Source organism: Phacochoerus africanus, chromosome 13, assembly GCF_016906955.1.
Source record: "Phacochoerus africanus isolate WHEZ1 chromosome 13, ROS_Pafr_v1, whole genome shotgun sequence".
Lineage (NCBI taxonomy): Eukaryota > Metazoa > Chordata > Mammalia > Artiodactyla > Suidae > Phacochoerus > Phacochoerus africanus.
In genome coordinates, this window is record NC_062556.1 from 15949305 (window position 1) to 15971957 (window position 22653).

General features: G+C 52.8%; 1 protein-coding gene across 5 annotated transcripts in view; it reads left to right on the forward strand.

Moving 5' to 3' along the window:
* ATP7B (ATPase copper transporting beta) overlaps positions 1 to 20481 on the forward strand; it is a 64858-nt gene extending 44377 nt beyond the window's left edge. For 4 of the 5 annotated variants that reach the window (XM_047755952.1, XM_047755955.1, XM_047755954.1 and 1 more), the window contains 15 exons: positions 98 to 272; positions 1709 to 1942; positions 2632 to 2723; positions 3967 to 4094; positions 4205 to 4359; positions 4576 to 4710; positions 7656 to 7850; positions 10028 to 10210; positions 11721 to 11889; positions 13021 to 13164; positions 14395 to 14537; positions 15985 to 16188; positions 16285 to 16402; positions 17648 to 17750; positions 18390 to 20481. In XM_047755952.1, the coding sequence (XP_047611908.1) occupies positions 98 to 272; positions 1709 to 1942; positions 2632 to 2723; positions 3967 to 4094; positions 4205 to 4359; positions 4576 to 4710; positions 7656 to 7850; positions 10028 to 10210; positions 11721 to 11889; positions 13021 to 13164; positions 14395 to 14537; positions 15985 to 16188; positions 16285 to 16402; positions 17648 to 17750; positions 18390 to 18666 (2455 nt within the window). In that variant the 3' untranslated portion in view covers positions 18667 to 20481. The remainder of the gene's footprint in view (positions 1 to 97; positions 273 to 1708; positions 1943 to 2631; positions 2724 to 3966; positions 4095 to 4204; positions 4360 to 4575; positions 4711 to 7655; positions 7851 to 10027; positions 10211 to 11720; positions 11890 to 13020; positions 13165 to 14394; positions 14538 to 15984; positions 16189 to 16284; positions 16403 to 17647; positions 17751 to 18389) is intronic. The other variant, XM_047755953.1, reaches the window with a different exon arrangement.
* Positions 20482 to 22653: the final 2172 nt, after the last annotated feature.

A 22653-nucleotide genomic window follows, 5' to 3' on the forward strand; every position in this document is an offset into this window, starting at 1 on the left:
CAGAGACAAGTCTCAAACTGTCCTCAGGAGGAGACTGGCCCAGAAGCCAGGTGACAGGCGTTACCTGATATATGTGTGATGCTGCATTGCTTTACAGGTGGAAGAAGTCTTTCCTGTGCAGCCTCGTGTTTGGCATCCCCGTCATGGGTTTAATGATCTATATGCTGATACCCAGCCACGGGCCCCACGAGGCTATGGTCCTGGACCACAACATCATCCCAGGACTGTCCATCCTGAATCTCATCTTCTTTATCTTGTGTACCTTTGTCCAGGTGCGTATCAGAAGCGGGGAGGCAAACCTGCCCTGCATGCCTGTGTGTGGCCAGCCCTGCTCTGCTCGCTTTAGGCCAGCACGGCCCCTCAGCATTGCCACTTTCCCCACCACTCAGTCACTTGCTGCTTTTTTCTGACTGTGACCAGCTGGGTGGCATCCTGTAACACAGGGAATGAGAAAGGACCTGGTTTCACTGTCACTCCCATGGATGACTGAACTTCCCCCGGAGCAGCACGCCCTTGGCTACAAGTGATTCAGCGTGTCTCTAATTTGCTTATTGTTCAGCTGAATCCACCTTTGCTGTGAGAAGCAGCAGCTGGGCCACCCTGGAGCTCATGCTGCTCTTCAGCATCTTGAGTGACTGAAACGTGGTCCTGAGGAATCCTAAGTTAAAAGGGACAGGCCTCCTGGAACTTCTCCCCAGGGACCACATCAGGGGCTAGCTGTGTTTCCAGTGGGAAGTGTGCCATCCGTTCATTTTGAAATACAAAACTCCTGACTTAATATAAGAATGTTTAGGAGTTCCCATTGTGGGTCAGTGGGAATGAACCCAACTCATATCCATGAGGATGCGGGTTCCATCCCTGTCCTCGCTCAGTGGGTAAGGATCCGGTGCGAGCTGTGGTCCAGGTCATAGATTCGGCTTGGATCTGGCATGGCTGTGGCTGGCAGCTGCAGATCCATATGCCTCAGGTGTGGCCCTGATAAAGAAAAAGGAATGTTTCGTTTAAGACTATTTGGGGACAGGTGTTTATAGGCTAAATTTGTTTTTTCAGTATTTTCTTTGTAATTACCAATGTATGTCTATTGTAAAGAATTCAAGCTATTCCTAAGTAGAAGAATAAAGGGAGAAAATATTTTTTCACTGTTCATACCCTGCCCCCCGGGGTTACCTTAGTACCTTAGTGTTATGGCCAGTTGGGCATGTATCTTTCCAGATCTTCATCTGTTAAAAACAAAGAAACTCGTACTTACATGGCCATGTGTGAGCATGTTCCTAGTCACCAATTCAGACGCAGCCTTTTCTTTGAGCTGAGATAGGATTGTACTGGATGAGCTGATTCGTAACTGGCCGTTTCACTTCCCCACGCACTACATACATCTCTCCCATCCGTGGTCAGGGATCTAGAACATTCTCTCCAGGGTCCACGCAGCACTGTCCACAGCATAAGCGCCCCGCGATTTCCCTCTCCATGCTCCCCGTCCTCCCGTTGATGGACATTAGGCTCTTGACGTCCTCTGGGTTGTAACGGGCCCCCTTGATCGTCCTCTCCCGTGGCCAGAAGTCCCCTGCGTCAGGGCGCGCGTTTCATACACACCAGTTACGGAGCAGAAGCGCCATCAGAGTGGTGGCTGAGCCCCGGGTCCTGGCAGCCCCGAGGGGCTTCCGGTGGCCTGCTGGTCACAGCCGTCCCTCTCCTGACCGTCTTTCAGTTCCTCGGCGGCTGGTACTTCTACGTCCAGGCCTACAAGTCCCTGAGACACGGGGCGGCCAACATGGACGTGCTCATCGTGCTGGCCACCAGCGTCGCCTACGCCTACTCCCTGGTCATCCTGGTGGTGGCCATCGCCGAGCGGGCCGAGCGGAGCCCCGTGACCTTCTTCGACACCCCCCCCATGCTCTTCGTGTTCATTGCGCTGGGCCGGTGGCTGGAACACGTGGCAAAGGTAACTGCAGCCGCGGGCTCGGGGAGGAACTGTTTCCTCGGTAACACAAACCGTTCTTCCCCCGAACCCCGTGTTTAGAGTTACTAATGATACACGGTCCAGAGCAAGACTTAAAGAAACGTGAAACCCACATATATAATTAGGCGCTCCAACCGCTAATCTCCAAATGGGTCACGACTTCTGAAATCCCAGATAATCTGGTTAATTATTAAAACCTTTGTTCAGGCGCGTCGTGCGGGGGGAAGGAACCCTGGATTTCAGGTCAGAGCTCGCACCGTCTCTCGGGACATAACCGAGTGTGTAGCTTACTGGTCTAGAAATCCACATTTCCACCACAGGGTCGTGCCGTTTTGAGCGCCAAGCGTTGTTCCCAGGTGTCAAAACATTCTGTAAGAGTGTGGGACTCAGGTCCTAAAAGAAATGAGATTGAACCTAAAAGAGTCGCTGGGTAGGTTGGTATTGTTTCTTCAATCTGAAATGTAATTCACAGAGTTTAGTTGACACTGTACGCTCAGTGTGGTGGTGGCACGGCCGCGTGGGGACGAGCAGTGTGTGGTACCCACCCTGGGAGAGCCTGCAGGTGTGCGGGTCTGCAGGGTTTTCTCTAACACCAGCCTCGGGAGTGACGGTCCGGGTTTGCTTGGGCCCGCTTAGTATAGCGCTCATTCTATGTCCTGCTTATTTCTTAGAGCAAAACCTCAGAAGCTCTTGCCAAACTCATGTCTCTACAAGCCACAGAAGCCACCGTCGTGACCTTTGGCAGGGACAACTTAATCGTCAGGTGGGTTATCTTCATCCGAAGTCCTTGGTCCGTTTATAACATATCAGCCCGGGTGCTGCACTCCCCACACCCTTAGCCTGTAGGACGTCCACTAGCCCTTGCAGCGCCGGCACCTGTGGCACAGCAGGGTCCTGCCTCTTGGTCTGGTCGAGTCAACAAGGCTCTGACACACTAAAGATAAGCCAGAGTTCAGGGGGTGTAGGTTTGCTCAAGGGCACTTGAGAGGCACAGACAGTGTTTCTAGATGAGGAGGCTGGTGAGAGTCCAGAGGAGCTTCACAGGACGTGGCGTACGAGCACGTCAGGTAGGCATCTCGGTCGCCGTTGCAGAGATCTGCATCTCATCTCCCGTCCCTCCCAAGGCTGCTTCTGCACAAGCGCCTCCATCTCATTAAACAGCTTCTCATCCGCTGTTGCTCAAACTGAAACCAGAGAGCTCGTACTTGCTGCTCTTACACTGTCGGTGCACCTGTGCACCTGGCTGACGCGTCCTGCCCCCGGAGTCCTGGTCTCTCTTCCTTCATCTCCAGCCCGTCTTTTGCTCTCAGCCTCTCTTGTTGCCCCCACAGCCCGTTCTCACACAGCAGCCGGGGAGGTGACTTGAAAACGTAAACTGGCTTGTGTCACTTTCCCACTGAAAACCTTACCTCCAAGGCTCACGCTTGCCTCTGCAGAACCCGACGTGGTCTGGGTTCCACCTGCTTCACTCAGTCCCTCCAGCCGTGTTCGCCATCTTCTGTTTCTCAAAGGTCCCCCTCCTTCCCGCCCCAGGGCCTTTCCATCAGCTGTTTTTTTCTGCCTTGAGTTTTCTTGCCCTGTGTGTTGGGCCCTCTTGTCATCCAGGTCTCAGCCCAAATGTCAACTCCAGGCGAGACCTTCCCACTTCCCCGTGCCCCTCCCCCCACCCCAAAAGAACCTCCAGCCATATCGCTGTCACCACAGCACTTATTTATTACCCAGGACGGCCCTGCTTATGGTCTGGTTCCTCCCCAGAGTCGTCTGCAGGAGGGTTGGGACTTGGCTGTCCTGCTCCCGCCTGTCACTAGGATGGTGCCTGACACTTAGCAGCTGTACAACGCTGACTCTGTAAATGGCAGTGGATAAAATGATCACTGCCCCCCTCGGTTAAAGTAAATGTCACGTAACCAGTCCAGCGGTTCGTCTAGAACCCAGCCAGGGTGACAGGCCAGGGGGTGAGCTGCAGCGCGTGGCCCCGAGCATAACCTGAGTGGCATCTGTTGCAGAGAGGAGCAGGTGCCCATGGAGCTGGTGCAGCGTGGCGACGTCATCAAGGTTGTCCCCGGGGGCAAGTTCCCAGTGGACGGGAAGGTTCTGGAAGGCAGCACCATGGCCGACGAGTCTCTCATCACAGGTGGGGCGACCATGCGTGGGACCCTCTGGGTGGGTGTCGGCACCCTGGCGGGGCCCCGGGAAGGCGGAGCGGGGCTCAGTGCGTGGTGTTGTTCCCCTCTCGGCCTCTAGGAGAGGCCATGCCCGTCACTAAGAAGCCCGGAAGCACTGTGATTGCCGGGTCCATAAATGCCCATGGCTCTGTGCTCGTCACTGCCACCCACGTGGGCAACGAGACCACCTTGGCTCAGATCGTGAAGCTGGTGGAAGAGGCTCAGATGTCAAAGGTAATGAGGGGATTTTGCAAACAACACAATTTCAGCTTCCTCTTTTTAGAAATTATTCCAAGAGTCCCATAGAATCAGGCAGATTTTATTGAGGAGAGCAATTGACTAATCAATGTGGTTAATGAGGAGCTAGGAATCCCAGTTCCTGTTCATGCTTGTGGTGAAATATCTTTGGAGATTGTAATTTCCTGTGATCTTGGTGTTTTATTTCCATAGGCACCCATTCAGCAACTGGCTGACCGGTTTAGTGGATATTTTGTCCCATTTATCATCATCATTTCAACTTTGACGCTGGTGGTATGGATTGTAATCGGTTTTGTCGATTTTGGTGTTGTTCAGAAATACTTTCCTGTAAGTCGAATGCTGTGGGCCGTGTGATTGTCGTGTTTGAAATAATCAATGTTTTTTCATGTCTTAGATTCATTGGGCTTTAATTACCCATTACATTTTATTTGCTTGCTTCACTTATTGGCAGCAAAACCCCAGCCAGGGTAGGACAATCACTCTCCTGCAGGTTTTTACTAAAGACGCCTTTTGCTGTCTAACCAGAAGGTTAGATGGTTTCAAGCACCATTGGCTCTCAGTTGTAATAAGTAAAGCATTTACATTTTGCGCCATTGGCTGTTTTTGAGGTTATGAGGCATGTGTCATAGAAGATAGATAGGTCACGTCACAATTTTGATGGTGTGATATTATTTAACCAGTTGTAAGAAAGGAACATTTTTTGCTGTCTACGCCCACGTAGACCATCTAACCTTGTAGTTCCCAAGCAGTGCTAATAGCTCTTTAATAATAATTTATTAAACACTATGAGGCAATGGAATATGTTTTTGAGTTTAAAAAGTAGATGAAAGAACTCCCTGGTGGCTCAGCAGGTTAAGGATCTGCTATTGTCACTGCTGTGGCTCAGTTCAGTGCTGCGGCGGGGGTTCAATCCCTGGCCCAGGAACTTCTGCACACCATGGGCGAGGCCAAAAAAGTAAAGGAAGGATATTCTCTTAGGCAATACAGTTTTATCTGACCTCAAAGAAAAATACCCAAAACCTTGCTGCTTCAGAAGTTAAAAACTGTCCATCAGTGATTCATAGTGGGGAGTGATTTTGGTTTGGCAACATCTGGAGATGTTTTTGGGTGTCATGCCTGGGGGGTGGAGGAAGGTGCTGCTACTGCCTTATAGTAGGTAGAGGCCCAGGATGCTGCTAAACATCCTGCAATGCATACAGTAGGCCCCCACAATGAAGTAGTACCTGCCCCAATATGCCAGTAGTGCCAAGGTTGAGAAACCTTGATAGACTGATGGCCCTCCCAGAGTGGTGTTTGGTAACTGCCCAGGGAGTGGAACAGTGTTTTAACCTTGTTTCTAAAAATACCTCAGACTTAGCCCACTCTACTGTCTGTTTTATCTCAGAGCCATGAAATAAGAAACTGCAAATACAGAATGATACTTTTGTTCCTTTAAAAAACATTTCTGTCCCTAATTAAAGGTGTATGTATCATTTATCTTTGGGGGGGGGCAGCATATCATTCACAACGATGTCATTTTCTCCCTCACATTTCCTGTCTTAAGTGAGAAATGTCCAAGTCCAATATGTTCTGACATCTAAGGAGATTTTGGTGCTTGAGGTATAAGCTAGGACTGTATTCCTAGAATTTGGCCAGAGACAAGTATGGCACCTGACTGCCTACAATTTTGGCGTTCGTGGGAGAGCAGCTCGTTGGCTGGGGCTGTGGGAAACTCCGTCCTAACAAGTGGGACTGTGTGGCTTCCTGCTGTTCCCTGCCTTTCCATCTCACTTGCGCTTCTTTTGTTTCTATCCGCACTATCAGGGAGGATGCTGGCAAATGAGGTACTGCATGTTCCATCCCGTCATTGTTACCACTCTGCTCTGTGCCACCCATTCAAAGGGATAGGGTTTGTGTCACCTGCCAGAAGTCCACCCCTTCCCCTCCGAATGCCAGGTGTTATTTTGACAAGAATTTCTGGGTTTAAAACAAACAAACAAAAAATCACTTCAGGCTTAAACCGTATCTCCCTCTACCTAAGTCCCACCGTTTCTATGAAAATTGAATGACCCTTAATAACACATCATGTTTTAAAATCCCGCCTTTCAAAGTCAAAGAAAAAAAAAGGTTAGATGGAAGCTGGAGAGATGATGGTCCTTCATTTAGAAAACTTGCTTTTTACCATCATTAGGTGAATATAGCCTCTCACTTGTTCTCCAGAGGCACTTGAAAGATCAGCAAAGATAACTCAGGATATCAGAATGCAGGTGGTAATACCAGCGCGTGCCACCCGGTTCCTGGGAAGGAGACCTGTATTTTATTTGTTTGGGATTTACAAAGAAAACAATGGTGAAGGATCGCAGAACATTCCCTGGGGAAATACAAGTGGCTCTAAATCCCGTCCCTATCTGCACTTTTCTGTACTTGGGTGAACATCTATCTGGGGTTGTTGAAAAGCTCTACGCAGATACAGGCGGATACTTTTGCAGTAATTAAATCATAGCGCATGCCGTTTTGTGCTTGTTTCTTTAATGCAGCAGTATTACTGATGTTTTTCCATGTCAGTGAGTACAGGTACACATCATTAACCATCTTAACACGTGCATGCTGTCCCGTTATGCACGCGTACTCGCAGCTTACTTAACCAAGCCCCTTATCTCCAGTTTTTTGCCATTATGGAAAAGCATGGTGAGGAATATCCTCGAAGCTTTTCCCCCTTGTGTGATTATTACCTCAGGGCTGATTCCTTGGAGAGCTATGCTTTTTAAAGCTTTCGTAATAATGATAAAAATAATGGTAATGAGAAATATGACTTCTCAGAAGCCTGTTGTCCTGAGCCAGGTGTTGTACTACGTAGACTTGTATGTCCATCTGTACATTATCTCACTTCGTCCTTACAACAACCTGTGAGATGGGTATTATTATCTCCATTTTGTATGTGAGGAGGCTGAGCCCCAGAGAGGGCGGATTAGGGTCAGAGCCAGGTGTGGACCTGCAGGGTCCAATTCTAGAGTCCGTGCTCGTCCCCGACCAAGGGTTTTATGTGGCCCTCCTCTCAGGGTGCCTTTCCCCGCGGGAAGCCTGTGGGATCAGGTTGGAAGAGTGGGGTGTGGAGCCGGGCAGTGAACCAGGCGATACCGCCAGCGCAGAGTGGGATACACCGCGTGTCCCAGAGCCCAGCTCCGCACGCCCTCCCGTGTCCCTGGCCTGCCCTGGAGCGTTCTGACGTGATCAGGCTCCCGGGCGCCGCCTCCTCTAACGCTCGTCCTGCCCCGTCTCTTTCCTCTCGCCAGAACCACAGCAAGCGCATCTCCCAGGCGGAGGTGGTCCTGCGCTTCGCCTTCCAGACGTCCATCACCGTGCTCTGCATCGCCTGCCCCTGCTCCCTGGGCCTGGCCACGCCCACGGCCGTCATGGTGGGCACCGGCGTGGCCGCCCAGAACGGCATCCTCATCAAGGGCGGCAAGCCTCTGGAGATGGCCCACAAGGTTGGCCCGGCGGCCCTCGGGGTCTCGGCTGGGAGGATCCCGTCGTGTGGGCTGCGCGGCTTGCGTTTTTGTTTTCCTTTAACTTCGTCCTCGTGGAAAGAGTTTAAATTTCCTATTGAGAGAAAAACTTGAGGGCGTTCCCGTGGTGGTGCAGCGGAAATGAATCCGACTGGGAACCATGAGGTTGAGGGTTCGATCCCTGGCCTCGCTCAGTGGGTTCAGGATCCGGCATTGCCGTGAGCTGTGGTGTAGGTGGCAGACACGGCCCTGATCCCGAGTTGCTGTGGCTGTGGTGTAGGCCGGCGGCTACAGCTCCGATTCGACCCCTAGCCTGGGAACCTCCATATGCCGCGGGCGCGGCCCTAAAAAGACAAAAGACAACAAAAGAGCAAAACTTGAGGGAGGGCTGAGAGTAGCATTGCTAACTGTGTAAAATGGAAAGCCAGGACTAACAGGAATCACAATGCAAGCAACAGCCACTCACAATGAAAGAACTACATGCTTAAATGTTGATTCAAGCTCTTCAACAGTCCTGAGCGGGTGCCTGTTGTTCCTGTTTCATAGGTGAGGGAACCGCAGCAGGAGGGTAGGAAACCTGCCAAAGGCTGCAGCTAAGCCTGCGGAGCCAGGCGTGTGCCCCGGTGGCGGGGCCAGGGGACCAGGGGATGTAGCAGCGCGGCCTCGGGGTGGAGTAGCAGGCAGCAGGGTTCATAGACGCTCGCCCCCTTTGGCCCAATGATCCCCAACCTTCCGTCTTTCCTTTCATTTCTTCAGTATTTGTTGAGTGTTTACCACGGGCGGATCCTGTGCTGGGCCCTGGCTCTCAAGGAGCTTACAGCCTAGTGGGAAAGACAGATGTGGAGCAAGTCAAAGCAGGTGCCGGGCAGGGTGTTGAGATGCCGTGAGGACAGCTGAACAGGGCCCTGACCTTAGACTTGTGTGGGTGGATGGGGTGGGGGTGGTGCAGGTGGTCAGAGAAGGTCAGACTCAGGGTTCATCTGAGTCCTGTCGGTTGAGTCGGACCAGCACATGGAGAGGACCCAGGGAGGCTGTGCGCCTGGTCCCAGACCCCGCCGGACCAGAGACTGTGAACATGTCCCCACCATTGTGTCCCCAGCATCTTGCCCAGTGCCTGGTGCGTGGAAATCACTCTGCAAGTATTTGCTGAATAAATAGATGAGGGACAGAAAGGAAATCACCAAGAAAGAGAGAAAGACACTGCCTGGAGCAGAGGCTATTGAGGAAGGAGGGGAGAGAGGGGCTTTGAAGGGCCTCGGAGGTTTGCTCCGTAAAGGATGCTGAACTTAACCGAGGAACATCGGGACCCAGGGGGCTCTGAAAGCACCTGTGTGCCTAGACGCGTGTTAGGAAAGTCATCCTGGCGCAGCACGAGGGCTGGACTCCCGTAGGCGAGGATTGTTGGAGGAAGACCACTTGATGGTGTTGAAGAGGCCGCCACTCAGAAACAAGGAGCGAGGGCTGTCGTTTGCTAAATGGGGGAGAACCAGGCCCTTCACAGTCGGAGCCCAGTGAGCAGCTGACCTTGTATGGGGTCTGGGGAAGCGTGGAGCGGAGACGGAGGGACTCCGGCCTCGGACGAGGAGCGTGGCTGCTCCCAACTGGCTGAGCCCAGCCCCCTGGGGACCAGTGCGAAGCTGCCGCTGACCAGGGGCGATGGGTTCCCAGACTGGCCCTGTGGTTACTTGTCATTGTGGCCAAGCAACACCCTCTTCCTTTCTTGAGCTTGGAATTCAAGAACACTCCTCACCCCCGGCTTTTGCACTGATGCAGCCCGGAGGAAACAATGGCTGGCTCGGCAGGCAGCAGAGGATGGAGACAGCAGACCCCCAGGCTGGAGGGGAAACCTGCTCGGTGTTACAGTCCCCTGACCCCAGGGGATGGTGCCACGCTGTCTCCTGCTACATCAGAGTGAGAGCCTCTGCCTCAGCCTGGTGGAGGTTAAGCCACAGTGTGGATTCTTATGACTGGGCAGAGGAAGTGGCGTTAGTCCGCGGGAGAGGCTGAACCTCAGGGTCTCTGCAGAAGATTCTGCCCCCTGTCATGACGGAGCATTGCTACCTGCCTGGGGGGTTGAGGGGCGTTCCGCCTCAGCATTGTGTGGGCTGAGGGTCCCTTCCATCCATGTCGTGGTCACTGAGATGTGGTTGTTTTGGCAGATAAAGACTGTGATGTTTGACAAAACTGGCACCATTACCCACGGGGTCCCCAAAGTCATGCGGGTTCTCCTGCTCGTGGACGTGGCCACGCTGCCCCTCAGGAAGGTTCTGGCTGTGGTAGGCACTGCAGAGGCCAGCAGTGAGCACCCCCTGGGCGTGGCGGTCACCAGATACTGTAAGGAGGTAAGTGGGCCTCGCTCCCCACCCCCCACCCTGCCCCCACCAGCCGGGCTGAAGCCTCGGGGCTCCTGCCTCCTCATGGGATTCTCCTCCTCCCTCCCCCTCCACGGAGGCCTTGGCTTGTGTGGCCCGGAAGCCACTTCACAGCACCTCCCTGCCCCGAGCAGGTGGAGATGCAGCTCACAACATCAGGTCCCTTGTCACGTGTCCAGATGGTCACAAAACACTTCAGTGCCAACAGTCCTTTCTCAGGCATTAACTGAGCATCTGAGCTCAGGACAGTAAGAGTTAGTAAGATGCCAGCTCTGTCAGATGGAGCAGATGGACACGCCGGTGTCGTCCTCCTGAGCCTTTGGTGCAAAGGGCTACAGAAATGAATGGGGCACGAGGCCAGGGCGGGAGGGGCCGTGCACCGGGGATGCCTGAGAGGGAGGGAAGCTGCAGCAGTGACCGAAGGCCTGTGTGCCTGGCGCAGTGAGCGGGGACGCCTTCGTCCTCCGATCTCTCCAGAGGAAAGGTCCTGCTTAGCCTTCTGTGTTGTTCAGTCTGAACAAGGAAGCAGCAGGATGCGCCGGGATACTGCCCTAAAAAACGCAACTGCCCGAACGATAGTTATCAGTAGAAGGGTGACGTGGATGCCTTGGGGAGAAGTTGACAACTCTCCCGGGGCAGGGAGTCGTCCAGAAATCTCATTTCGTGTTCTGTCCTTTGTGTGCGTGTGGCTGTCCGCCCTCATCCTTCTGGTGTTTCAGGAAGAATTCTGCTCACCCCGTCATCCTTCCTTTGCGGTTCCATCACCCAAATAAAACCAGCTCCTCCCTTTCTCCTGCCACACCGCCCCTCCCCACCAGGGTCCATAAAGGGGAGTTACTTACTTATTTATTTATTTATTTTTGCTTTTTAGGGCCACATTTGCGGCACATGGAAGTTCCCAGGCTAGGGGTGGAATCAGGGCTCCAACTGCCGGCCTACACCACAGCCACGGCAGTGCCAGATCCTTAACCCACTGAGTGAGGCCAGGGATCGAACCCACATCCTCATGGATACTAGTCGGGTTCGTTACTGCTGAGCCACAATGGGAATTCCGAGTAGCAGTTACTTCTTGATGGCCTCAAAATAGCTTGTCACCACTTACCTATTCTTTCGGTGTTATGAAACTATCTGCAACATAAAATAAAATCTTTCCTCCCTTTGGCATCTTTGCTGCCCAACCCTTTACCTGTGAAGTTTGGCATGAATTGCCTTCCCCTGACTAGGCTGCAACCCATCCTGTGTCCCCAGGCATCCAAACTGGACAGTTTGCACTGTTGTTAACATTTGTGTCAGATGGAGGCGGAGTTGCCGACCTAACAGTGGATCCTGTCACCTTTCCTGGCAGTTCTCCTCCTGTCCCTCCCTTTGCCCTTCATCCCCAGTGGCAGGTGGCTGCTATCCCTGCTGCCCCCACCCCAGTCCTGCCCCCCGCTCAGCTCACATCTGTTTTCTGCTTCCTCTCCCCTGAATTCCTTCCCAGGAACTTGGCACAGAGACCTTGGGATACTGCACGGACTTCCAGGCGGTGCCAGGCTGTGGGATCGGCTGCAAAGTCAGCAATGTGGAGGGCGTGCTGGCCCAGGGTGAGCGCCAGCAGGGCAGACCCACTGCTCACCTGAACGGGGTCAGCAGCATGCCCGCGGAAACAGGTACCGCTGCCTCTGTCTCTGCCACTCGGCCTGCAGGGCACGGAGAATGCCATGCCGGCTCGCCCCTTGGTTCCTTGCTGCAGAGAAGGTGGCTCTGGGCTGGGGCGCCCACCTCCCCAGAGAAGCCTGCAGCTGAATCTTGACACTGGTGGCAGGACTTAAACTCACGGACAGTTGCTTACCTGTTCTGTGGTCTTGTCTCATCTTTCTTACCCCAGGCTGGTGTTGCCTCTCATAAGCTGTGGAGCAGACAGATGGGAGTCCTACTTTTGTTCTTTCTAAACAAGCAGCCTCCCTCTCATAGACTCTGATGGGCAGTGATGCCTTTACAGAGCTGGCAGAAGTCAGGGAAGGAGATGGAAAGGTCTCCCCCGGCCAAGAAGGGACGATGGAGTCAACCTCCATTGTCTCCAAGAAGGGACAACCCTGCTTTTTGAATGACAACCTTTCTCATTCAGTGGATAGCTGGCTAGCCATCAGCATAAGCATGTGGAAAGCCCCCCAAAGCAAAAAAAAATCCCGTGTTTAGGGTTTTCTCGCAAGTCTGTTGGTGGTTAAATCTTGATGTAGATTTTATTGTTTATTTTATTGGAAGTCATCTACCACCTTCTAGCAGGAGGACCTTCCATTCGCCTTCTAGGAACTAGTCTATTGGCAACCCCTAAGTTAGCGGTGACAGGTGAAAGTCTCACCTGGCCTTTTAGGAGGTGTCGCTTTAAAACAGTTTGTACGCGTAAGCTGTCTCATCATACTGGGTTATCTGTCAGGAGCAGTAATCTCTCTAGTCAACACTCGCTCTTGGTGTAGAAGCAGCAGCAGCAGACACCTGTCCAGGCCACTAGGGGCGCTGCAGTGTTTGATACGTTTGTAACACCTGTCCAGGCCACTAGGGGCGCTGCACAGTGTTTGATGTGTCTCTTTAACATCTTCAAGTTTTAGTTCCTACCACGGTCCCCCACATTCTTCTTCCCTCCTCCTCTGAGGGTGGTGTTCCAAGAGGCGCTTACCACAGTGCGGTTTTTCGAGAGCTGTCAGGTGGATGTCTTGCTGCTAGAAGGATCCCACGGGTTTTAGTGCTTTCTCGCAGTGCAACCGGGCTCTTTGGGGAAAACCCCACACTCTTTTGAGCAGATGCGGCCCCCCAGACCTTCTCTGTGCTGATCGGAAACCGAGAGTGGATGATGCGCAACGGCTTGACCGTCACCAGCGACGTCAGCGACGCAATGACCAATCACGAGATGAAGGGCCAGACGGCCATCCTGGTGGCCATTGATGGTACCACTCTGCTCCCCTGCCCTCCGTGCCCCCAAGAAACAGAGGCAGAGTCCCCCCCCTTTTTTTTTTTTTCGGTCTTTCCATAAATCTTCCTCTCTGTTAATTTTATTTCTGTTTTTGAAAAGTGTCTTGTTATTTTTTCACTTCATTCCCGGTCCTGAGGCCCCCTGCATCTTTACTGCCAGGGGGAAGTGGGCATCGACCTCCTGCTCTTGGGATTGTAAATGGTCTTCACCACTTTCATCTGCTTCTGTCCAGGTTGGCAGTTGAAAGCCATCCTTGCCTGTTTGTCACTGCAGGCAGTTCCCTTCCCATGAGGTTTAACCCTGGGGTATTTTCCACACTGAAACACCCTGCAGCCTTCACAGAGCTTCTCAACATTGCATGTGCCTTAGTTCTCAGGTTATATCCTGGTCTTAACCTCCCCAGTAGATTAGAATCACTGTGCTAATGTTAGTGTCTGCTAAGAGGAGTAAACCTGTATGCAGATAAGAAATACTTGCTGTGTTTCGAATGGTCCTCTTTTCCCATTCTATTTCTCTCCCCCCCCCCTTTTTTTTCCTGCTCCCACTGGCGCACCTTCTCCTGGGTCCTTGTAAACCCACAGTCCCCTAAGCTCGATGAAGCCAGAACTGGTTCTCCTCCTACACATCCTCAGCTGCCTCCATCGCAGCTCAGTCCTCAAACTGTTCCTGTGTCAGTGTTTAAAGATTCAGCCACCCACCCCCCCAAAAAAAAATTCTGTAGAAGTATTTTCTTTAGGAAAAGACAATAAGGAAGGATCAATTTTCCTAGCTGTTTGGACACGTGTCACTTTTTAAGTAGCATTTGTTATATTTCTCCTGTTTTAATAACTAAACAGGTATTGAATTATTATGTTAGACACTCTGCAAAGTAACAGATGCTCCTTGCGGAAAATTTGGAAAATTCCAAGAGCTATAAAAAAAATGGAATCCCTCATTCTCTTACTTTTCAGAGAACCACTGCTAACTTTTTGATAGTCCTTCCAGACTTTTATATGCATCTATAAATGTATATACATTTTAAACAACAAAACCAAAACCGCATTCCATTATATAATTTGGTGTTTTGGTGTTTAGGTTTTTGCGTGTAGCTTGATGTTAGGAAAACTGCTCTCAGTTGCGCAGGCTCACTTGCTCCTCCGGCTGCCCAGGGCTCTGCTCTGGGTTCACCTGCCACAGTCCCCTAAGCTCGATGTGTCTCCTGCAGGTGTGCTCTGTGGGATGCTTGCCATCGCGGATGCAGTCAAGCAGGAGGCCGCCCTGGCCGTGCACACACTGAAGAGCATGGGCGTCGATGTGGTTCTGATCACAGGGGACAACCACAAGACAGCCAGAGCCATTGCCACCCAGGTACGGGCCGGGGCCCGGGGCTGGGGGTGTCTTCCAATTCCAAAGTTATGAGCAATTTCAAGCTGGCAGAAACAGTTTGAGGAAGATAAATAAGCACCAGTGCACCCAGCGCTCAGCTTTGCTCTGGCTCCCCGCACCCCCACCCCTGCTTAGGGGGAGGTTTTTCCCTCCACCTGCTCTGCTCTCCTCCCAGCCGTGTACAGCTCACAGGGGACCACCTTGCCACTGCTGCAGAGATCACATCCCTGGGGTCTGGGTGTCGTCATTTGTGCAGGCACAGCTGACTGCAGCCCCAGAAAAGCAGCTGTAACTTTCTCTATTTCCAGCTCTCTACAATGAGGATAAGAAGATTTGAGGGATGAAATAAGCAACTCTGTTGCCTTTATGTTAAGGGCGTGTTTTGCTGGCCCAGCTCTTATCACTCTGCATCAGATAAGAGACTGGTTCTGCTGTGGGCCTGCTGACGTGTCCCGTCATGTGGGGCTGGCTCCAATGCAAACTCCTGAAAACTATATACCACCCCTTCCGAAATGTGTGTAAAGCTGTTTGCTTTTGAAAATGAATTGCTTTTTTAGGAGGGGAGCAGCACGCCTCTCTTAGCCATCCTTGCTAAAGTACCCCCTGCTCTAGTTAAAACTTGTTGATGCATTCAGTAGGCACTTACTAAACACCACCCCTGTGATGGACAGGCCACAGAGAGGAGCGAGGAGGGCCTGGAGCACATGATCCTGTGGGGAGGGTGGCCTGGGGAGCAAGCATACACTGAGTGCTGGGTGATCCCACAGAAGCATTGGGATGCGTGGACCCTGCCAGTTGCCCCCGTCAGCCTGCAGGGCCTGGAGATCCCTTCCAGGGGAGAGGAGGCCTGAGTCAGGAGTGGGCAGATGAAGAGGGGGTGCTGCAGAAAGGAAAGGTGACCTTTGCAGGACAGAGCAGACAGCATGAGCACTGCTTGCAGGTGCCAAGTGGAGGCGGGTTAGAGAGGCAGCGTCGGTCCGCGAGGGCCAGGCAGGGAGCCGGGCACGGGCAAAGCAGGTCAGGTCTCCCCTTCGACAGGAACCTCAGGAGCCAGATGGAAGATTTCAGCTAGGGTCCTAAGGGAGGTGGGATCCACTGGAGGACTTTGAGCAGAGGAGTAACAGGGCCGAATGACGACTGTTTTGGAAAGATCACTGGGACGGCATTTGGAGACGAGCATTGGGAGGCGGGGATGTGGGCAGGAGGCCGGCGAGGGTCCCTAACCACGGTGGGGATTTGGGACGGGAGCAGAGGAGACGTTTGCCGTGTGACCTGGAACCTGCAGGGCTTGGTGACGAGACCTGGAGGCTGAAGGGAGGGGGGGGGCCGCATGGCTCGTGGGTTTCTGCTCCTGTTCCCGCCCTTCGCCAATACCGGGCGTTACTGCGTATCTATTTATTTGCGGACTCCTGTTTTCCTTGCCTTTCAGGTTGGCATCAACAAAGTCTTTGCAGAGGTGCTGCCTTCTCACAAGGTGGCCAAGGTCCAGCAGCTCCAGAACGAGGGGAAGAGGGTCGCCATGGTGGGCGACGGGGTTAACGACTCCCCGGCCCTGGCCCAGGCCGACATGGGCGTCGCCATCGGGACGGGCACGGACGTGGCCATCGAGGCGGCTGACGTCGTCCTCATCCGAGTGAGCTGGGCTGCGTCTCCCCTCCCCTTGTCCGAGGCGGGGTGGCGAGGGCCGAGGGACAGAGCTCCCGACTCACCGCCTGCGCCTCTCCTGCAGAATGACTTGCTCGACGTGGTGGCCAGCATTCACCTCTCCAAGAGGACCGTCCGGAGAATACGCCTCAACCTGGTCCTGGCGCTCATCTACAACCTGGTCGGGATACCCATCGCCGCAGGTGGGCCCTCCTGCCCCTGTGCTCTGACCCCAGCTGTGGCGAGAAGCCTTGTAGAAAGACTTGATCTTATTATGACCTGCTTTGTTAGTCTCTAAAGGTAAACAAGAAACTGCAGAGGGGACCCAAGCCTCCACTCACTCCTGGCCTCTCTGAATAGCTGGCCAAGATACCCCATCCTATTTCCTATTTTCTGGAAAATTGTCATGATTAACATTTACGGGAGGGAGTTCCCGTTGTGGCTTAGCGGGTTAAGAATCCAGCTAGTATCTATGAGGATACACTTTTCCTGGCCTCGCTCAGTGGGTTAAGGATGCAGCGTTGCCATGAACTGTGGTGTAGGTTGCAGACACGGCTTGGATCCCGCGTTGCTGTGGTTCTGGTGTAGGCCAGCATCTGTAGCTCCAATTGGACCCCTAGCCTGGGAACCTCCACATGCCACAGGTGCAGCCCTAAAAAATTAAAAAAAAAAAAAAAAGAAAGAAAACAGTTATGGAGCGTTTGCTACATGTTAGGCATAAGGATTGATGCTTCATAACCTTATCGTAAAAATTAATCCTGCCCAGAAACAATCATGGAAAGAGATGGATGTTTTCTGCTTCCTCATGCCTCCCTAAAGGTTGCAGACACTTCTGCAAGGAAGGCTCCCACATGGGCAAAGACCGATTTTTAAACATGGCTTTCCCCCCAGGCTCGCCTGTTGTGCCCAAGCAGTCAGTGTTTCCTCGTGTGGTGGGTTACCGTGTCCACCGCAGCCCGGCTCGGGCAGGTGTCCTTCCTGCCCCAGAGCTGGCTCCTTCCTGTGCTTGTGTCTCTGCCACAGACCTTTGCTCATACGTGGCCTGGAGTCTCTGGGCTCTTTATCAAGGTGCTCTGATGCCCGTGAGGGAGGGCAGTTGTGTAGACGGACTCCACGGTCATCCCCGGGCTCACACAGTCTGAGGGGGCCTCAGCACAGCTGGCCCACCCCTGGCCTGTGGCTCCCTGGAACATGCCCTGCTCCCCCTGGAGCTTCCCCAAAACAGGTGATGCCATGTGTGGCCAGTCCAGGACTATCGGGGCTGGTGGGGACCCCGTCCTCTCAATAGCTCTGAGATGGCCAACCTCAGGCCGGGGCCTGTGGTCACGACCCGGCCCAGGGGCTGCTGAGCTGCCCTCGGGGAGGAGAGCTTCTGTGGGCAGGGAGCCTGGGCCCTCCCTACTCTCTGCCCAAGGCTGCGGCCTGAGTGTCGTCCTCCCCTTGGCCAGGTGTCTTCATGCCCATCGGCATCGTGCTGCAGCCGTGGATGGGCTCAGCGGCCATGGCGGCCTCCTCCGTGTCCGTGGTCCTCTCGTCGCTGCAGCTCAAGTGGTGAGTCCTGGCGGTGGGCAGGGGGCACTGAGCACGAGGCAGGTCTGGGCAACAGTGGGTATGCACTGTGTCGCCAACCAGAGGGACAGGCCAGGGCAGAACCAGCGTGTGTTTGTGTAATGGTTTTATTTGCCCTTAATCACTGCATGCTGGTTGTTCCAGCTATTCTGCATGAGGACTGTTTATCCAAATATATAGACATAGGATCCCTATTTGTTACCATTTTTCCTGTTTTTAAAAGAGTGTTTAGAAGTTTCCCTTGTGGCACAGGTGAGGGATCCAGCATTGACACAGCTTGTGGCAAAGGCTGCAACTGCGATACAGGTTCAACCCCCTGCCCAGGAACGCCCACGTGCCACGAAAAAAAAAAATATATATATATATTATTTATTCATGTTTTCATTTAACAAAAGTGAATAACAGCCTGCTGTGTACTGGATGTCTGGATAGGCAGTTTCTAAATCAGGCAACCTTTACCTGAGCTTTAGGAGGTCAGTGGTCTTTCCTTTAAAACCCTGGAGGCTCTGATACTGCATCTTATTAAAGACGTGATGAGAGGCCTTCACTGGGCTTTTAAAGGGGAAAAAAAAAGCTGTGTCTCCAGAATGGCTTAGAAGCTCCTGGCTTCTTGCTTTGCAGCTATAAGAAGCCAGACCTGGCCCGGTATGAGGCGCAGGCGCAGGGCCGCATGAGGCCCCTGAGCGCGTCCCAGGTCAGCGTGCACGTGGGCATGGACGACCGGCGGCACGACCCACCACCCCGGGCGGCGCCCTGGGACCAGGTCAGCTACATCAGCCAGGTGTCGCTGTCCTCCCTCAAGTCCGACAAGCTGTCCCGGCACAGCATTGCGGCCGACGACAGGGGGGACAAGTGGTCTCTGCTCCTGAACGACCGGGATGAGGAGCAGTGCATCTGAAAGCCGCAGGCTCCCCGTGGCCGAGGCTGCAGCCCAGCAGGCAAAGCCCTTCTGCAGCCCGGCGCTTCCACTCCCTGGACATTCTCGGTCCGCCTCCCTGCGGCACGTGGACCGCGGGCTCGTCGGACACCTCGATGGCCTCGAGAAGAGGAGGGACAGCCAGCCCTCCCCGCAGCCCTGTGCGTTAGCCGTGGGATGCCTGCAACTCATCAGGACCGACTTAGCCGTTCCCTGGAACTTATTAAAAACCCTCAGGGTCGGGCTGTCTTTGATGACACCAGCGTCCATCGCGTATCTGAGACCACCATTTACCTCAAGTGCACCCACTCTTTCCTGTTGGCGCCGTCTCTTCTTTTTCTGTCCCTGATACCGGGGGTGTGGCACCCCGTCCCCGGAAGGCAGGGCTGACGTCCTCACGTCCCCGCTGCTGCTCTCGGGGGCCTCTCCTGCCTGAACCCCTCGCGCACACGCGCGCCAGCCAGTCTGCTGCGCTTCCCCTGCCAGGGAGGCGAGCGCTTTCTGCTTCTCCGTGGAGCCGTGGCTTCTCACCCCACAGGACGCCGCGCTGTGGCTGATTGTCGCCGCCCGACTGGAGTGAGGTCTCGGAGCCCCAAAGTGGAGAAATTCAGCTTCCTGTGGGGTCCGGGTGGGCCCGGGAGCAATGCGGTGCAGGAACCCGCTTTCCTGGATCCAGGGGCTTCAGTCACATGGGCTGCTGTGTGACCCATGGGTCGGATGTGGGATTCGTGGAGGTAATGCCCAATGTTGTGCAGCTCCCAGGAAACCAGACCCACAGAAGACAGAGGAAACCCTCGTCCTCTGCCCGCTTCCACTTCTACCCACTGAGCTGGGGCCTTGGGAAAGGGGTGACCACAGGCTCCCAAGGCAAGGTCTGTTTCTAATTTTCACTGGCCTTCGTGGTTACACCACATCCACGGGACAGGAAAGGGGCCCATGGTAGCCTCAGAATCTTAGAATAGCCAGAGCAGAGCCTGTTCCAAGTCCCCAAGGTGAAGCCCTTGTCACCTACACAAACTCATGTTAGTTATTTATTGTAGTTATTTTCCAGGGGGGTGTAAGCACTTTTTGTAAGTTACTTCTAATCTTCCCCCGAAAAACCAGCAAAGCAGATAATGTCCACAAGTGGGAAACAGGCTCAGAGAGGCTAGGAATCCCACCCAGGATCACACAGCCTGTGTGCATGCCAGAACAGGGATCTGAATTCCTGTCTCTTGGCCCTGAAGTTGTTTCTCTAACTTGGCTCTAACCTTGAGTATTTCACTTGATAGGAATAAACAAGGACAAGGCCCTTGCTCCTGGAAGAGCAAGTCTGCCAGGTGGTGTATTTGCTGACTCACGAGGTCACGTCACCTCCCGTTTGGATGGTTCTTTTCCATTGGCTCGTAATTTCGTATTTGCTGGGTCTCATCCTCTAAAGTCCATGTGCCGCGTTCGGTTCTCTTTTACTGTTTTCCACCTTCCCTCATGTCCCCAGCCCCCTCCTGCCCTGTGTCACCCCTTTTGTCCTCTCTTTTATCCTGGCCGTGCTTGGGGAATATTTCGTGTTCTCTAACTAAGCTAATCGTTGTCTGAAGAATCTAATTGCATTGATCTTTTTGGAAAGCTTTTAGGACCATAAATGCCAGGTTTATCCAGACATAAAAATATTTATATAATTGTACAGAAAATAACCTTTTAGATGTTCAAAGTGTAAGGGGATTTTTTTGGGGGGGGAGTCACAAAAGAAGAATTCCTACTTCGAAAACGTTCCATGCTACACTAGAATAAAGTTTCTTTTTTTTATTCATCTAAAAATCTGCCTTTGGCAGGCTCTGTTGGAGGGAGAAGCATGTGGGGGGCCGGTGCAGCGCTGTCTTTGGTGAGAACCTTGAGGTGCTGGCTTGTTGTGGTGCCTTTTCGGGGGCAGAGAAGAATGGGGTTTTCACGGCGGAGGCCATGAGGGTGGCCAGAGGCCTCTGGTGGGTCATCCTGACCCAGTGTGAGCCCCTCTCCCCGGTACCTACCCTAGGACTGTGTGGGGAAAGCTCTAGAAAGCACCCTGTCAGGGTGTCTGTCTCGCAGGTTTGGACCCAGACCTGGGCGATCCTATCAGATGCATTTTCCTGGGTGAGGGTGATTATCTACAGGAGGCTGTTCTCAAATGCACACTTTTTTTTTTAGACCTGCCCCCATGGCATATGGAAGTTTCCAGGCTAGGGGTTGAATGGGAGCTACAGCTGCCGGCCTACACCACAGCCACAGCCACAGCCATGTGGGATCCAAGCCACATCTGGGACCTACACCACAGCTCCTGGCAACACCAGATCCTTAACCCACTGAGCCAGGCCAGGGATCGAATCCGCATCCTCAAGGATACTGATTGGATTCTTTTCCACTGAGCCACAGTGGGAACTCCCCAAGTGCACAGATTTTAATTGGGAGGGCTGTGTTTTGGGATCCTTGGCCCTGAAGGCATCAGGTGGGAGGAGGAGAGGAAAAGTCTGGACCAAAGGGCTCTGCCGGGAAGGCCCTGCAGGCGTCTTGGAGGTGGGGTGGGGGGCCCTAAATGAGCTGCATCTGAAGGTGAGGTGATGGTGTAATTCATCATCCCATTCAGGATACTTTTAAGTGAAAAGAGGTGCTATTAAGGAGTTCCCATTGTGGCTCAGTAGGTTAAGGACCCAGTACTGTCTTTGTGAGGATGCAGGTTCTATCCCTGGCCTCATTCAGTGAGTTAAGGGTCTGCTGTTGCCACAAGCCGTGGCACAGCTTGCAGATGTGGCTCCAATCCAGTGCTGCCGTGGCTGTGGCGTAGGCCTGCAGCTGCAGCTCCAGTTCCCCTCCTGGCCCAGGAACTTCCATATGCCACAGGTATGGCCGTAAAAAGAAAAAAAAATAAGAGTGAAAAGTGGTGCTCTTGATAATTATGCCAGGGCAACTGGCCTAAACTGGGACCACCCAGGCAAACTGGGACATGTGGTCACCTGCCTTAAAAGGGAAATAGATAGTTTGCAGCTGTCACCAGCACAGACTGTATTGCTTAGATCTGTGCCCTAAGCGTAGGTTCCACAGACGTGCTGGTGACATAATCCTTCATCAGACTGAGAGCCTTTCCCTTGTCACATCCTGATACCAACACCTCTCTGTAGAGTCGTGGAGGCTCCGCGTGATACAGGCAAGCTGGACTCCTTTTCTGGATGCCCAGCTGTGGGAATTTCATGTTGTATACACATCCTGCTGTAGAGAGAGGGTCGATACCACCTCAGGAAGGGAGTCCATTTCTTTAGAAAATAGATACTTTCTAAAACTTGAGCAAATTCCCCTCACAGGATCCCACATGCACCAGAATAAATCATGCCATCTGTCCATTCCTGATAGCTTTTCAGTCTTAACAAAGAATTGGGATAGGACACCTATTAGCTAAGTGAATGTAATCATTCTGGTTTTTCTATTTTTCCTAAATGGCACCTGGAAGTTGGCATATCAAAAAATAGGTCCCCAGATTGGCCTGCTAGTTCGCTGTGGAACCAAGATTAATAAACGTGGTCTTTATTTTAAGGAAATCCGGCATAAGCCAAAATCAGCCAAATTGATGAATTAGGAAAAGATTATTTGAATTACAGAAGGATTTTTTTTTTTGCTTTAAAAAATTTGTGCCTATATTTCAGCCAGTAAATTCCCCAATGTGTATAAAATTCTTGAATTAAAAAAGTTTTATTTGGCGTTCACATTGTGACTCAGGGGAAACGAATCTGACCAGCATCCATGAGGATGCAGGTTCAATCTCCGGCCTCTCTCAGTGGGTTAAGGATCCAGCTGTTGTGAGCTGTGGTGTAGGTTGCAGATGAGGCTTGGATCTGGCATTGCTGTGGCTGTGGCATAGGCCAGTGGCTACAGCTCCCATTTGACGCCTAGCCTGGGAACCTCCATATGTCACGGGTGCGACCTTAAAAAAAGACCCCAAAAAAGTTTTATTTTCATATAACG